At 37.0% G+C, this 15,318-nt stretch overlaps 1 protein-coding gene across 1 annotated transcript in view; it reads right to left on the bottom strand.

Moving 5' to 3' along the window:
* LOC145694806 (putative phospholipase B-like 2) overlaps positions 1 to 15,083 on the bottom strand; it is a 109,733-nt gene extending 94,650 nt beyond the window's left edge. The window contains exon 1 of the mRNA XM_081771452.1: positions 14,648 to 15,083. Coding sequence (XP_081627578.1) covers positions 14,648 to 14,853 — 206 coding nt within the window. The 5' untranslated portion in view covers positions 14,854 to 15,083. The remainder of the gene's footprint in view (positions 1 to 14,647) is intronic.
* Between the last annotated feature and the right edge of the window lie 235 nt (positions 15,084 to 15,318).

The raw sequence follows: 15,318 nt of genomic DNA, 5'->3' as shown, positions 1-15,318 counted from the left end.
TGGTTTAATGGTCTTCTCCTTCTCAACCTTCATTTATACATATCAATTTGCTTTTTTAAAAAAAAAAAAAAAAAACTCACACGCTGTAATTATTTCTCGAAAGGGACTGCGGCGCCCAGAAGAGAAGGATTAAGCATGTCCATTTGTTAATTGTCTTGATCAAAACTCCGAAACCAAGAAATCATGTTTTTTTTTTTTTTTTTTTTTTTTTTTTAACCAGACAGAAGAATGTTTACTTCGTATTTTGAAAGGAAACAAATAAATCAGCAAACCTAACATTATTTTAATTGATACAATAAGCATATGATACTGATTGATAGAATTGGATTCCTTTTCTATCAAGGGGATAGTAAGAAAATTGAATGTTAGAAGGGTGTAGAATCTGAAGGGAATTATAAAAAACTCTAAAATTGCTAGGCTATCTGCTTATTTAAAAAAGGCGAATTTCAGCTTTCTATGTTGAGCGGCTAGTGGGATACTCATTTTTTTTTAAACATAAATTCAGACTCCTCCCTACTCCTCCTTGGTATAGTATTATAATCAAAGTAATATGATAACAATCTCAATTGGCATTGAGGTCTAATAGAAACCAAAAATCTTTTCATCCTGCTTTGCCGTTTAGCCATACAGAAAATTGTATTACACACACTATTAAGTTGTTTAATTAAAGATATTGTTATAAATAACTACATAAAGTGACTTCTGTCATTCACATCCCACTTGTTCTACGAATAGACACTGGCGCAAATCCCGGGGGAAGAGGGGGACATGTCCCCTCCAATCTTGGAACTGGGGGGGACTGTCCCCCAATAATCCGATGTGAAATGCGTTTTTTGGATGAAATGTGATTTGTTTCCGATTGTCACAAAGGAGGTGAGATTAAATTGATGTCCCCCAGAATAAGCCTCAAATGTGTCGGCCTCCCAATGTTGAAGATAACTCTGCTCCCCTAATCCTCCACAGCATTGTTTTTCAACTTCATAAATATTTTGAACATCGCAAAAAAAAAAAAAAAATATTTAAAAAAAAATGGAAACGGTCTTACCCGTCCCCCTAATGTTGGTGACAGATTTGCGCCACTTTCGAATGGAGGCAACCGCACCTTGTTGTACGAGACTATATGCACATGTCTTTAATCTTTTCTGACAGAAAAGTGCTTTTTTTTGCTACTGGCTACACTGGTTTGACGCGTCTGACGTACTTCCGTTTTATATTCTTCCTAGGGTGAAACAAAGAGTAGTGTGCAGCTAATTTGAAAATGTAAAACTATTGTGAGAATTTGCATTATTTCAATTTAATTGTTTAAAAATAGAACAAGGGCGAAACCATATTTACATAATTTGACCATTGAGTTTTTCTAATAGTAATTTATTGTGACGATTTAATTGCATTCATTGTTTCAGTTTAATTATCTATTTGAAAATGAATATTGATAATACGAAAACGAATGTGATTTGCTGTTTATTATTAAGATATGTCAATAATTAGATCTTTTAAGCACGATTTTAACATATAGGGTACAAAGAGCAGAAGATTTGGGAGCAGCAAATAGTAATAAGAACAGGAAGTCGTTTTCTTGATAGGAAGTGGTTCAGCTATAGGTTTCTGGAAGTACCACCTAATCTTTGTCTAAACAAAAATTACACATTAGGGGAAAAAATGTGACACAACACCAATGGCTCCCTATTGTATTTATGAGTATACAATATTTGGCATAATTTGAGTGCAATTTGTCTTAAAATCTTATATATATATATATATATATATATATATATATATATATATATATATATATATATATATATATATATATATATATATATATATATATATATATACCTTCTGCATCTGAATGCCCCCTACCTTCTGCATCTGAATCTCCCCCAATTTACAGAGAAATCAACGCTCTTGTACAACAGCCCTACAGAAGCTTGCATTTCAAACTTCACGGTTAGACGCATCTGAAAAACAAAAACAAAACAAAACAAAAAAAAAAAAAAACACTTTTCTGGCATTTGGACAGTTTGTGTCGTGGAATATTTTTAATGTTCAGCAATTTCTTGCGTTGCACGGGTGTGTACTAAGTATTTTAAGCGCATTGGTAATTTTATCAGAATTGATAGCCTTTGTTTTTATTTCTACTAGAAATATTTGGCGGTGCTCCAGCGCATTGTATTTATCATATGTATTTTGCCATCCTAACTAACTAACTAACTAACTCTATGGCCTATGGAACCCGGAGGTTCAATGCCGCGTTCACAAAAGCTCTCCACTGACATCTATCCTTAGCTAACTGCATCCAGTTTCTACTTTGTATTCCTATCTCTGCGAGATCCATCTTAATATTGTCCTCCCATCTGCACCTAGGTCTTCCTAATGGTCGTTTTCCGATTTGTCTTCCTGTCAAGACTTTGAAAGCGTTTCTACTTTCTTCCATTCTAGCTACATGACCCGCCTACCTAAGCCTCCTAGACTTAACGACCCTAACAATGTTGGGTAAACCATGTAGTTCCTCGTTATGAAGTTTCCGCCATTCCCCATTCCCGTTCCTCTTGGGTCCGAATATTCGTCTCAGGATCTTGTTCTCAAATACGTTCAGTCTATGTTCTTCCCTCAGAGTAAGTGACCATGTTTCGCAGCCATACAAAACAACAGGCATGATTATCGTTTTGTATATTTTAAGCTTCAAATTCCTCGACAGAATTCGCGACGACAAGAGATTTTGAACCGAATAGTAACACGAATTCCCTGCTTTTAGTCAACATTTAATTTCTCCGTGAATATGATTTTCCTCTTTTAATATTGATCCTAGATATTTGAAACTATCCACTTTATCAAAAGTATTATTTAATATTTTAACGCATCTATACTTTGCTGTATTACGGTCCCGACGCACTTCCTTGTATTTATTTTTCTCTGCATTTACTTTTAAACCCATGTCCCTGCAAGCGTTTAATAAGATCTCTGCATTTCTTTCTATTGTTCTCCTATCATCACCTATTAAATTTGCATCAGCATATGCCATAACCTGGTGAATACCGTTCAACTCTAGGCCCTGGTTGCTATCTTTGATTTTGCTTATAGCGTATTCCAGAACGAAGTTAAATAATAATGGCGACAACGCATCTCCTTTTTTCAGGCCATTTTCGACGTGAAAACTCGTGGAAAAAAATTTTCCTACCCGGACTTTACTTTGGGATTCATTTAAACATATCTTAATTAATCTAATTAGCTTTCTCGGTATTCCAAGTTCTGTAAGAACGTTGTATAATGTTTCTCTCCTAACCAAGTCGTACGCCTTTCTAAAATCAATAAATAGTCGATGTACCGGGGTATTGTATTCCGACTTTTTTCGAGTATTTGGCGAATGGTAAATATTTGGTCGATAGTTGATAGTTTCGTCTAAATCCGCACTGATAATCTCCAATAATTTCATCTGCGTATGGGGTCAGTCTTGCCAATAGAATATTTGAAAGTCGTTTAGAGGGGCTGATTGTGACACTGACCACTACCTGGTAGCAGCGATAATACGAGAGAGGTTATCGTTAAATAAAGGTAATATTCATTGTCTGAAAACGGAGAGATTCAATTTAAAGAAATTACAAGAGAGCCAGGTAAGAGAGAAATACCAGATCGAAGTTTCTAATAGATTCTCGGCCTTAGAAGATTCGGAGTGCACTAGTGTTGAGGATACCTGGATTGAAATTAGAGATTAAAATTTCAGCAAAAGAAAAATTGGAAGACGCGGAAATACGTAGGAGCAAACCATGGTTCGACCAGGAATGCATAAAACTAGCAGAGAAGAGAAAACAGGCAAAATTACGCTGGCTACAAAATCCGAATGAAATAACTACACAAAATTTCGCAGATATCAGGCGGGAAACTTCCAAAACTTTTCGAACAAAGAAACGCGATTTTCTGAAAGCTAAAATTAAGGAACTTAAAGATAATAGTAAAAATAAAAACATCCGGGACATGTATAAGGGAATCAGCGAATTTAAGAAAGGCTATCAACCTCGTGCTTATATATTAAAGAAATCTGACGGTACAGTTCTCACTGACACGGATAGCATCTTAAATAGATGGAGAGATTTCTTTCACGATTTGCTTAACACGCAACCAAAAACTAGTGTGCGTGGAGAAAAGGAGATACACACCGCAGAACCTTATATTCCAGAACCCAACCGAATAGAAGTAGAAACCGCTTTAAATTTTGCCATCCATAGAGATAAAATAACCACTAGAGGCACAATTGGCGCCACTATGTGATTCCATCCATAGGCGCCGACTTTAGGGGGGCAGGGCACTTTTGGCCCCCCCAATATTTAAAGGTGGGGTCCTCGCCTCCCCAATATAATCCAGTTGAGGAAGAATTACCAAAGAGGAGCAAGAATTTCTGTCGTAAATTACGTCGTGCCTTTAATTCAATATTAGGAACAGCCTTCTTATTCCATAAAAAGCACCGTTTTCAAATCGGCGTTTAACCTTTTTAGGATTTCTACTTTTTCAGGTAAATTTTAGACTTTCACTCAAACAGCTACTGCTTCCTTATTATTTATCGTAGGACCGTGATTAATACCTCGTTTTTCTTTTTTTTTTTTCAGGATAGATCATACTTTCCAACAGTACCACTCTTTTGTCCGTATTATACACCAGAAATAAGAAAATTGAAAAAAATGAGATTTTTCGAAAAAAATCGAAATTTTTGTGCCCCTCTGGCCCGGGCCTGGGTTCAGGTAGGGATCTGAATCTTTTAAAAAATCTTGTTATATACATAATACTTGCGCAAAATTTCGTTCTTGTATCTTGAAAACTGAGGTCGGGAGAAATTTTTGAAAGTCTGAAGGTGACCCATCTTTTCATATACTGTATGTATATAAATAGAGGAAGTTCGGGTATTATGGAATAGTCGGATAATATGGAATACCTCATTAGCTCGCCTGTGATGTGTTCCTTCCAAGCGGAGAGGAAAGAAACTACTACCTCACGTCCCCATGATGCTCTACAGTCAGTCTCCATGTGATTGTGACATTCATTGTGTTGGTAGACGTGAAAATCTGATTTCTTATTCAGAAATACTTTTACAGGTAAGTGTTTTACAACCTGTATTTTCCTATTGAAATGTAATAGAACAACAATTCTTTATTTACTATGACGTTGGATATACAGAGTGGTAGTTTGATAAGCGCCATTATCCTAATCGCCTTCGAATGCGTTTAACAGCTCTTTCGTTTTCAAATTGGCGTGGAGGGCAATATGGAATACCCGCAAGAAAAGCATGGTATTCCGTATTCCGTATGGTATTCCGATTACAAAAATATCTATCGGTATTGGGCAGTTAAACATACACTTATGATGACAACAATGCTAAGTGTATTTTTTATTACAGCAAATTGTCTGACGATACAAGGGGTGAGCTTGGAAATCTTTAAGTTTTACGTCCCACAGTTGTGCCGGCTAGGCTAAAGGAGACGGTGATGATGAGAGATGAGTGAAATGGTGGAATGAAGAAAGTGGGAGGAAACGGGAGAACCCCGAGAAAACCCACGAGCACGGTGTTTATCCACCACAAAGTCCACACGGCGCGAGCTGGGATCGAACCAGGGACCCCAAGCACCGGAGGTGAACGCTCTACCACTGAGCCACCGCGCCCCCAAGTGGTGAGCTTGGGTCCAGCGTTCATCATGTTTTATGTGAGCGCAGAATGACTGTGCCGATCCTGAAGCAGAGTATTATATTTAGACTTTTGCAAGTAATCACAATCAGTTATGGCTTGGGATTCAGAATTTTCATATATTGTCACTATATTCATTGTATGTTCAACAGAAAACTATTTTCTTTTCTATATAGCATTTGTATTCCATATTACCCGACTATTTCATATTACCCTCCAAAGTTGTTTCTTTACAAATTATACATTTTACCTACCCCTGTAACGAAGCTTCTTTATCAAGATATACATAAATAAAGCCAAATATGTAAGGCGTATACTTGTTTTCCTTTTTGTTTCATTGTGCAATTATTAACTGAGTTACAAGCGAAACAAAAATGGTATTCCATAATACCCGAACTTCCTCTATATATACCTAGGTATAAAATATTTTTAAAAATGTACTGCGTCATTCCTATTTAGCCTAGAGTCATGGTTCAAACGGCATTTTCTTCAGTATAATAAGTCCTTTCCAACGGTATCACTCACACGTCCGTATCATACACCTAAACCAGATAATTAGGGAAAAACTCGGAAGTATTTTTGCAAATCCAACCAAAACATTTTGCCCCTCTGGCCTAGGCCTGGGTTAAAGTAGGGATCTGAATTTTATCCTTAAAATATATTATGTACATAATACGTGTGCAAAATTCCAATCTTGTATCTTAAAAACGAATGGAAGAAAAATTGTTGAAAGTCTGAATTTATAATCTCTCTTTATACACACACATACGTATATACTTATTATAAAAATTTCCTGCGTCATTACTATTTAGGCTAGAGTCATGGCTTAAACGTTATTTTCTTTAGTAGTATAACAAGCCCTTTCCAACGGCGCCCCGCACATGTACGTATCGTATTCTTGAACCGGAAAAATCGGGAAAACTGAATTTTTTCTAAAAAAAAAAATCAGCTCCTCGGAACATTTGCGGCCCTCGTGCCCGAACTCGGCTTCACGTGGAGATCTCAGAAAAATTTGAGAAATATCCAAAGGTACATACAATTCCAATCTGATATCGTGAAAACTACAGGCGTGAAAAATTTTTGAAATTTGCCTTAAGAGAAAGTAAAAAGTCACACCCTTCCGCACCCACTTGACGCAGCCAAGTTGACCATCTGGTTCCAAAACGCATCTGGGGTGTTCTTTGGTCCATCCTTGACTTGACTAATAAAAAAAAAAAAACGACTTAAGCACCTGTTATAGAACCTAAATAAGAGGTCAAAGACCATAGTACGCCATGGTAACAAGAGTTACCAAAAATCCTAAAAGAGTTAATAGAGCACTGAAGCTTCAACCAACACTATGGTAACACTGATATGAGAAGTGAAGATCAATGTGGTGCAGTGAAGTTCCCAGAATTTGAACTTGAATTTGTTTTAATGCGTTCACACAATTTTGACTTAGGTCATGAATTTAGCAACAGAGCGGATGCAGCAGACCGAGATCTGGAGAGAAGGGGGCCTTTATCCAGCAGTTGGTAGAAAACGGCTGAATATGATTATATATTTTTTCATTGTTTTGGCCCCCCCAATATTTTTTTCAAGTCGGCGCCTATGATTCCATCAATTAGCGCGTTGCCAATTGAACAGTTATTTGTTTTCCATTTGTATGGCAAAAAATACTCGCCTACTATTTGTTTCAATGTGTAAGTGATGTTATCAAGTGAACATCCAAACAAGATTTCTGACTAAAACTCCCTTGAGACACATCAATTATCCAAAAACCCAATATCACTAGTGGATTAAAAGAGCACCATATTTTCAGAGCGTGAAATAATGCAGTTTTTTTTATTGTTTTTATAAATTCACTCGGACAGTTGTCTGAAAGTGGAGTGAGAAAAGCTATGCACATAAATACAGAATACAAATGGTGTGAAGACAATAAATATCATCTTCTGTAAACCTCATACGATATACGTTGTTGTCTCCATATTAAAATATGGTATTCAGATTTAACTTCAGTTGCGCGGTTCGTAGGTTCGCAGGTATTGCAAAGTTAGAGTGTGAGTTTCGGATAAAGGTACCTATGCCTCTTATGGGAAATAGCTTTCATTAGAGATATGGGCATTGGCGATTAAGAGTAAACAACATATGTCGCTAGTTCGTGAATAGTATTTGCTGTTTAGTATTTTGTTGTGTACGTTTGTGTGTGTGTGATTTTTTATTTGTATATCCCTTTGAACCTATGATGTAGCTGACATTGTGATCGACCGGTGAGAGCATTGGTAGTGAGGCGACAAATGGGCCAGGTATTTGGTCTGAAAGTTGTGTCCAAGAAAAGATTTTATTGGGGATGAGGTTTGGCATAAATGTGATGTATTATAGAACGTACAGTATCTATGCTTTAAAGAATTTCGTACATGGAATGTAGAACGGTGTCCTAGAATTTGCAGCGTTGAATTTGAAGAACTTTTTGAAGATCGGGAAATCCAGGTCCTCGTGGAGCAGTGCGAAGCTTGTGTTACCTGAATGGTAGGTGATGAGATGTGCAGCGCGATTTTCAACTATTTGCAGTTTGACGCTATAGGTGCGTGGAGCATGCTACCAGGCTGGACTGGCATAGAGTATAATGGATCATATCATGGTGATATAGACATAATTCTTAGTTTCCAGAGTAAGCTGCGGAGAACGAAGGAGACATGAGAGCATTCCCAATCGCTGCTTAGCACGTGCTGCAATGTATTAGGAATGTTGGTAAGTTGAGTTTGTTGTCCAGATGAATCCCAAGGTATTTGGTGCTGGTGACTTGTTGAAGGTAAATGTTAGGTGAACTGGCAATGATTGGAGAAAACAATCACTGAAGTTTTGTCAGGACTAATGCGTATCCGCCAATGTTCGGTCCAGTCCTCAATGCGGTCTAGATGACGTTGAATCCACAATTTGGCATATTTGATGTTCCGGATGGAGGCAAAAATCGCTGCGTCATTATCAGCAAAAGTGACCACGTAGGTTTGTGCAGTCGTGGGGAAGTTGTAAAGAAGGAGCGAGAGATAGGAACCCTGTGGAATGCCAGTTGCTATCGGGAAGATAGTTCATAATGCGTATTTTTAGTGCGTATTATTTTATGTAGCATGGTTAATGCATAGGCACACTTTACCCCGATTTACTTTTAACTAGATCAACTGGAGTAAAATAGAAAATGACAGCAAAAATTAAACTGTAGCACATCGATGCGTCATATTATGGTTACTATTACTTTGTCATGTGCGAGTATGTATTAAAAATGCACTAAATGCTTTAATTAATAATAAGCAATGATTGCTGTATTAAACTTATTTATTCCCTTCTGCTACCATACATTTAATTTGTGGCCTTTCTTACGTTTCCTGTCAGCTTGATGTCTTCATTTCCTTTTTGTCATTTTTTTTTAATTCTCAACATCTAACTAAACAGTGTTTCCTTGCGTGGGTCAATGAAAACTTGACCCACGACCCACCATGACCCACGACCCACTGTGACCCACCACGACCCACTCTGACCCACCACCCACCATGAACCACTCTCATCCACTGCGACCTATTCTGACTCACCAAAATCCATCGTCATCAACTCTGAACACGATCCACGGCCTCTTCTGTACTGACTAAAGAGTTTACACTTGCAATAAACAAGACTGTGAAATTGTCACTAATCGGAGTTTGAATTTCTAGTCAATCGCTCAAGCACCACTCTGTTACAATAACGATGGATCTGACCTTTATGATATAAAATGGTAAACTGTTTGCCAGTGAGGAAATTGAAACAGTTCAAGGTGGGGGGAAATTAGTGTGTGCTTAAAATATACTTGTACTAAGAGAGTATTCTTGAAGTGTTAATTTCTCAACGCATTCCACAAGAAACTTCTATTCGCAGGAAAATACCCCTGTACAATATGGGAAAGGTTGTGGTTTCTCAGTTAATAGTATTTTTCTCACAAAAGACCTGAAAAATCAGTTGTTCATAGAGTATAAAGGTGCTCGGGTACCCTATGTGAAAGCATCTCCATAAAGTATGCTCATAATTGTAATTTGTGTAATCACTAAAACACCACAAATTACAAATTAATTAATGTTAAATTTAAGTTACAAATATGCATAATTGCAATTATTATGAATATTTATTCAAAGTAGTTTACCTAAAGCAAAGAAGAGACTTACTAAAAAATGGGTACAAAGTTGAATAGCACAAATAAGCCATTGGTAATACAAGTAGGCCAGGCCTATACATTTTCTATAGCTCGTAATTTTCCACTTTAAAACAAACCTGAAATCCGGTTTATTTCTTGTTGGTAACTTTTTCGTGGTAAATTATCCGCAGCGGAATGATGTCCATCCTTCAGCCAAGAAATAAATAGCTCGTCTACTTTGAGCTTGTCTAGCGGTGGGCCACTAACATTGATGAACAACAAGTTAGACAACGTTTGAGCACTTAGTCTATTTCTAATATCAGTCATCTGTAAATTCATAAGGGGAAATCCCCGTTCGCACTCTGTCGTGGAAATTGATAGTACTTCTACCCGATCTCTGCAACTCCACATCGACAATCTGCTTGTTAGACTTAAGTTTGATAACGATTTTTCTTGGTCAGTTTTGAAATACTCAGCAAGAAGTATCATCTCTCTATCACCATACAACATCTTTTCCATATCGACCATGTCAATTGGCAATGTCGACTCATGGAGAACAGAAACTTCATCTACCACGCCTTTGATAGGGAATCTTGTGAATAAATTATCAATTAAAGCCTGATAAACTGATGATTTCTTATTTGTTTATAAATTTAATTTTTGTAATTACACATGAAGGTTTGATGCCATTACGAAGTTCCTTCTCCCGCCTAGAAAGCGAAAGAGAACGAGGTTCCTGGAAAGTGTTCAGAGGTGAATGGGAATTTTCCTCCTTCTTTCCCTTCAATTACCCCACTGCTGTTTGCCATGTGCCAAATTACGATGAATTTCAATTAAATTATCATAGTATTATTATTTCCTTGTTGAATTATCAACACTTTTCAGTGGAAAAAAGGATGAAATTTGAAAGTTCCAAATCAAGGTAAGTAGACCAACGTAAAGGAAAAAAAAGCGTAAAATTTTCCGTATAATTATGCGTACAATCCAAACTTAAAATTTCCGTGTAATTAAGCTTACAGTACAAATTTTATGCCTATTTTAGTCACAAGTTTTTGGGTTGACTGCCCTGTGCTGAAAGCGCTCCATATAATAAACATAAGCTTCAGCAATTATTATAGTAGAAAGCAACGGATATATGAAGCCAAACACTGTAATTTTTTGTTTCTGATTTTTTTTCTTAAATAACATCGATCGTTTCCGATCATTTTTACAAACCAACTCACTACCAATTTTCCATATATAGAAAGTGCCCCCTCCATAAAGGAGAATTTAAAAATATGCTACGACACATTCTGTTTATTTTCAATAAAGAGTTAATACACTGCATTTCAGTTCAGTAAGTTTAACGGCTTGCGAGATACTAATTTTTTATCGCAAAAATTCGGATCCTCACCCTCCTTAGGATATGTAGCTATTATAATGAAAGCAATACAACATCTCAATTTAGATTAAGGCCTAAGTACATACCAAAAGTAATTTCATTTGACTTTGCAATTCGGCCGTGATGATCAGGCACACATAGTTACATTCAATTTTTTATATAATAATCTACATATTACAGTGATTCAAAAATGTATTTTTTCCAGTAGTTAGCTCCTCTAAAAACTCACAATCTCGAAAGCCAAGTAGTAGCATAAGTCTTATTGCTATTATTACAATTAAAAATATCAATATCCAAAAGTGCCTGAAGTTCTTTTTTCACTTGGTTAGATATACTTACCTCAGGTAAGTAGACAGAAACAAGTGGAAAAGGAAGGGAAATGAAGGTCTTGGAAGTAAAACGAAGACAAATTTACCAGTCTTCAGAAGATACTGTCTACAATGCAGTAAGCACAGAGGGTCGGTAGATCATACTGAGTCGGTGGGTCGCAGTGGGTCACGGTGGGTAGTGGGTCGCACTGGGTTACGATGGGTGGCGGGTCGCAGTGGGTCACGGTGGGTGGTGGGTCACATGCTGTTGACCCACGACCCACTCAGAAAACTTGACCCACTGACCCACTCCATCTCTGCATACAATCCCTCTACATAAACCTTCTATCTATCAAACACTTCTTTATCCCATCTTTCTGTTCCTATTTTTTGTAGGATAGCATACAAATATATTAGCGAAGACCGTTATCTTCTTCCACATGATTATTTACTAGTATAACCTGACCAGAATAGCAGTGCGGTTTTGGGGGGATGGCGCTGCTGTTGTGTTTACATCAGTTTCTGGGCAAACGCGGTGGGACAGGTCTCACTGTGAGTTTCACTCTGCAGTGTATCCAACGGTTTTTAAAAGTTGCAGTTTGGATGTTATGCCTAGCTTAATCTCTTTCCACTTAATAAAGAACGCCGTAAGTTATGTGGTTGTAGTGAACCATTCCTGCAGTAATGCAGATGTATTGTGAATAGTGATATATGAATGGAAATTATCAATTTAAGAACAACATAGCACAATTGACAATTCAGTGAGCTTCTACCGTGTATTAAGCAGATTGTATAAAAATTGATAGCGTTTTATTCGGTCATTATAAAATAGGAGCAGCCTATAAAACGCTGCTCGCTAGTTTGTTCGCAAGTTAATATGGAGGGTGTATTTTTGTTGTAGTTGTTTGTTGCTTGTTACTTAAGATATTCTGCAAATAACTTCAATAACTTTTGAAACTGTTTGTCTTAACTTGAGCCAGGAGCGGGTCAGGCTGAATGCTTAGAGGGTGATCGTTCGAAGTCAAATCAAGGTAAGAGTGTGTAAAAACAAAAAAGTTAAACAACTTTAGGAAAGGAGAAGTAGCTATTGTCTGCAATTTCTAGAACAGAAATGCCCACCTACGATTTCGAAGGTGGACATTTTTCTGAGCAAGAGCGCCAATGTAAGTAATTTCTTTGACTTCTGCAACGTAAAAAAAAAAAAAAAATAGTAAGGCCTACCTATTTTGTTTTATTTTACATTTACATAGTATAATACAAAGGTGAAAATTCTTAGGTTTCATTTTTAAAATAAAAAATATCCAACTCTGGGGGGGGGGCAATCGCCCCGATCACCCCGCCCCCTGGATCTGCCCCTGACTTGAGCACATGCGTGAAGTGGTTTATTACGAACAGGACAAAAAAAAACTGTGATAGATTAATTATAAGTAATCCGGTTAGAAACACTGCTGCTTGCATTTTAGTTCCAAAACCGGCCGCCCGCACTCGTTCGCCGGTCAGGTTCTAGTATGTGTTACTGTTAGGGAAAAAACAAACAACAATAGATACTGTATAATTTCAATATAGGTTACACTACATAAATAAATAATCTATCCCGACAGAATAAAAACTGTCAAGTTTTTCAGATTGATAACGAACGGTATACTTTTAGTATCATAAAAGTTGTTTCTGTCGATTTCTTCCAAAACTACGACTGAGGATACACACTCATCCATAGTATAATAAGGTATGTCGATTGGTGTATTGCCTTATCTTTGGATATATTTTCCCTTAAACGTCAATAATATTGTAAATTTTACTTCTCGATGCATTCATTTATATTTTCCTACTCTTTCTAATCTCCCTTTTCATCCAGATTTCCTTCTACGTATAATGTGCTTCGCTTGGCCTTGTCAGTTTCCATTCGTAATTTATTATTTAGCATCTGTACATTTCCTTTTCTATTATACATCGCGTGAAAAGTATATTTAGTAGTCTTATTAAAAAAAAAAAAAAATCACTGCCCATCTTTGTTTACAAAAGATCTGTACGCTTACTAGGGGCGTCCGAAGAAAATATTCTAGGGGGGATATCTCCCTGGTTGCTATACCATATTACGTTTGCTTTTTTTTTTTTTATTTGTATTAAGAAAATCTTAAGAAATTTAGATATATACATTATACATTTTGTGAGCCAAAAGGGCCGGGTACCCTCCCCCACCTTCAGGCGCCCATGACGCTTACCCATGGGGGAAAGTAAGCTGTGATGTCTTGGTTTGCGTTCCTCTCTATCGTTTTTATTTGGTTATTTAACAATCACCAGATACAGCTCAGATGCCATTTTATACCGGATATTTAACAACAATAACAACGAAAAGGATTTGGGGAAGTATCGCCCAGGGACCGATAAGTAGGTAACATCCCAGCATTTGAATGGTAGGACTGAAGAAAACACGTCAGAATGGTCGGTAGCGGAAATCGAACCCACGACCTCCCGAATGCGAAGCAAACGCAATACCGCTTGAACTTTTTAAAAAGTTCGAGCCACCACATTAAACTTTCTCGCTTCAATTTCTTAAGCTAAATGACGTTAGCGGTGCAGTTATTGGTGAAACATTATAAGTGAATTACGAACAAAATTGTAGTGTTTCTGGAAAACAGTCCGAAAAGACACTTACCCCCAAGAGTAAACTATCTGCTGTGGATTTCTTCACGACAAATATGTTATGCCATATTGTCATGTGAATTTTATTTAGTTCTTTATGGCCTTCAGCGCAGTGGCGGATTTAGCCCAGGGCCAGGGGATCTAGGCATCCAGCTTGTTGAGTGACAAAAATAATTTAAGCTATTGTTTATATATTTTTGAAAGTTTTAGTAAACTCACGATACACCTATCACAATCTGGGCTCTGGCTGTCTCCCCCCACTTTTTACCTTCTAGATCCGCCTCTACTTCGAGTAAAATTACTATTCTTTGAATTTCTGTGAAAACACAGCTTTGTAAAGAGCAGTTAAGACCAGATTTTCTCGCACAAGACTGAATACACTTTGAAAAGAAAGGAATTATAAACGTTTATAACTGAAAACTACTTAAATTCATCAAGAAAATCGAACTCATACATGATTTCCTGTACGTATACACAGTATTAAGTAATAAAATACTTACCCTGTTTCATTGATCGCATTGTTGAAATGTGCCCAAGCTATATGATTAGTACCAAGGGGTTCATCCTGATGCAAAATGTTGATTTGATATCCGTCTGATTCACTCCAATCAACAATTGCCAAAACAGTGTTTTCCAGTTGGATCGAAGTTGTTACTACGATAGAAGCACACAATAATAGTTGAACAAGCACTATTCGTAACGTCATTGTCAAGACTAACAAGTCAAGTCGCAAATGATTTTTTCCTGCCCAATGACCTTGCAGGGAAATGCACAATAATGACCTGAGCCTGCAGAAGTTGTATGTACCGTAAGTGGGGAGAAAAATTGTCTGGTTGTGAGTCTAAAAGTACTGTATCTAGCAAATGTCGCAGAAGGCTTATAAATCGTCTTTTTCCTCGAAGTGAAATCTATTTCTCGGAGAGGTTATCGTGTTTACTCTTAATATAACTTCTTATCACTTAGAAGCGTGTCTTCGTTTTGAGTTTTTTTTTTTTTTAAAAAAAAAAAAGACGCGTAGTTCGCCAATTTACTTACTGTCCAGATAATGAATGACAATCTTTTTCAGTCACGAATGTTTTACGATTATCTAACAAGTGGATCCCATGCTCCTATACATCGAAATAACCAAATCATTAGCGTCAAGGTCACTTTTATTTTTCAGTGAACATGC

This window comes from Thermobia domestica, chromosome 9 (assembly GCF_964235325.1).
Source record: "Thermobia domestica chromosome 9, izTheDome1.hap1.1, whole genome shotgun sequence".
In the NCBI taxonomy this organism is placed as follows: domain Eukaryota; kingdom Metazoa; phylum Arthropoda; class Insecta; order Zygentoma; family Lepismatidae; genus Thermobia; species Thermobia domestica.
This window is presented reverse-complemented; position numbering and strand designations above follow the sequence as displayed.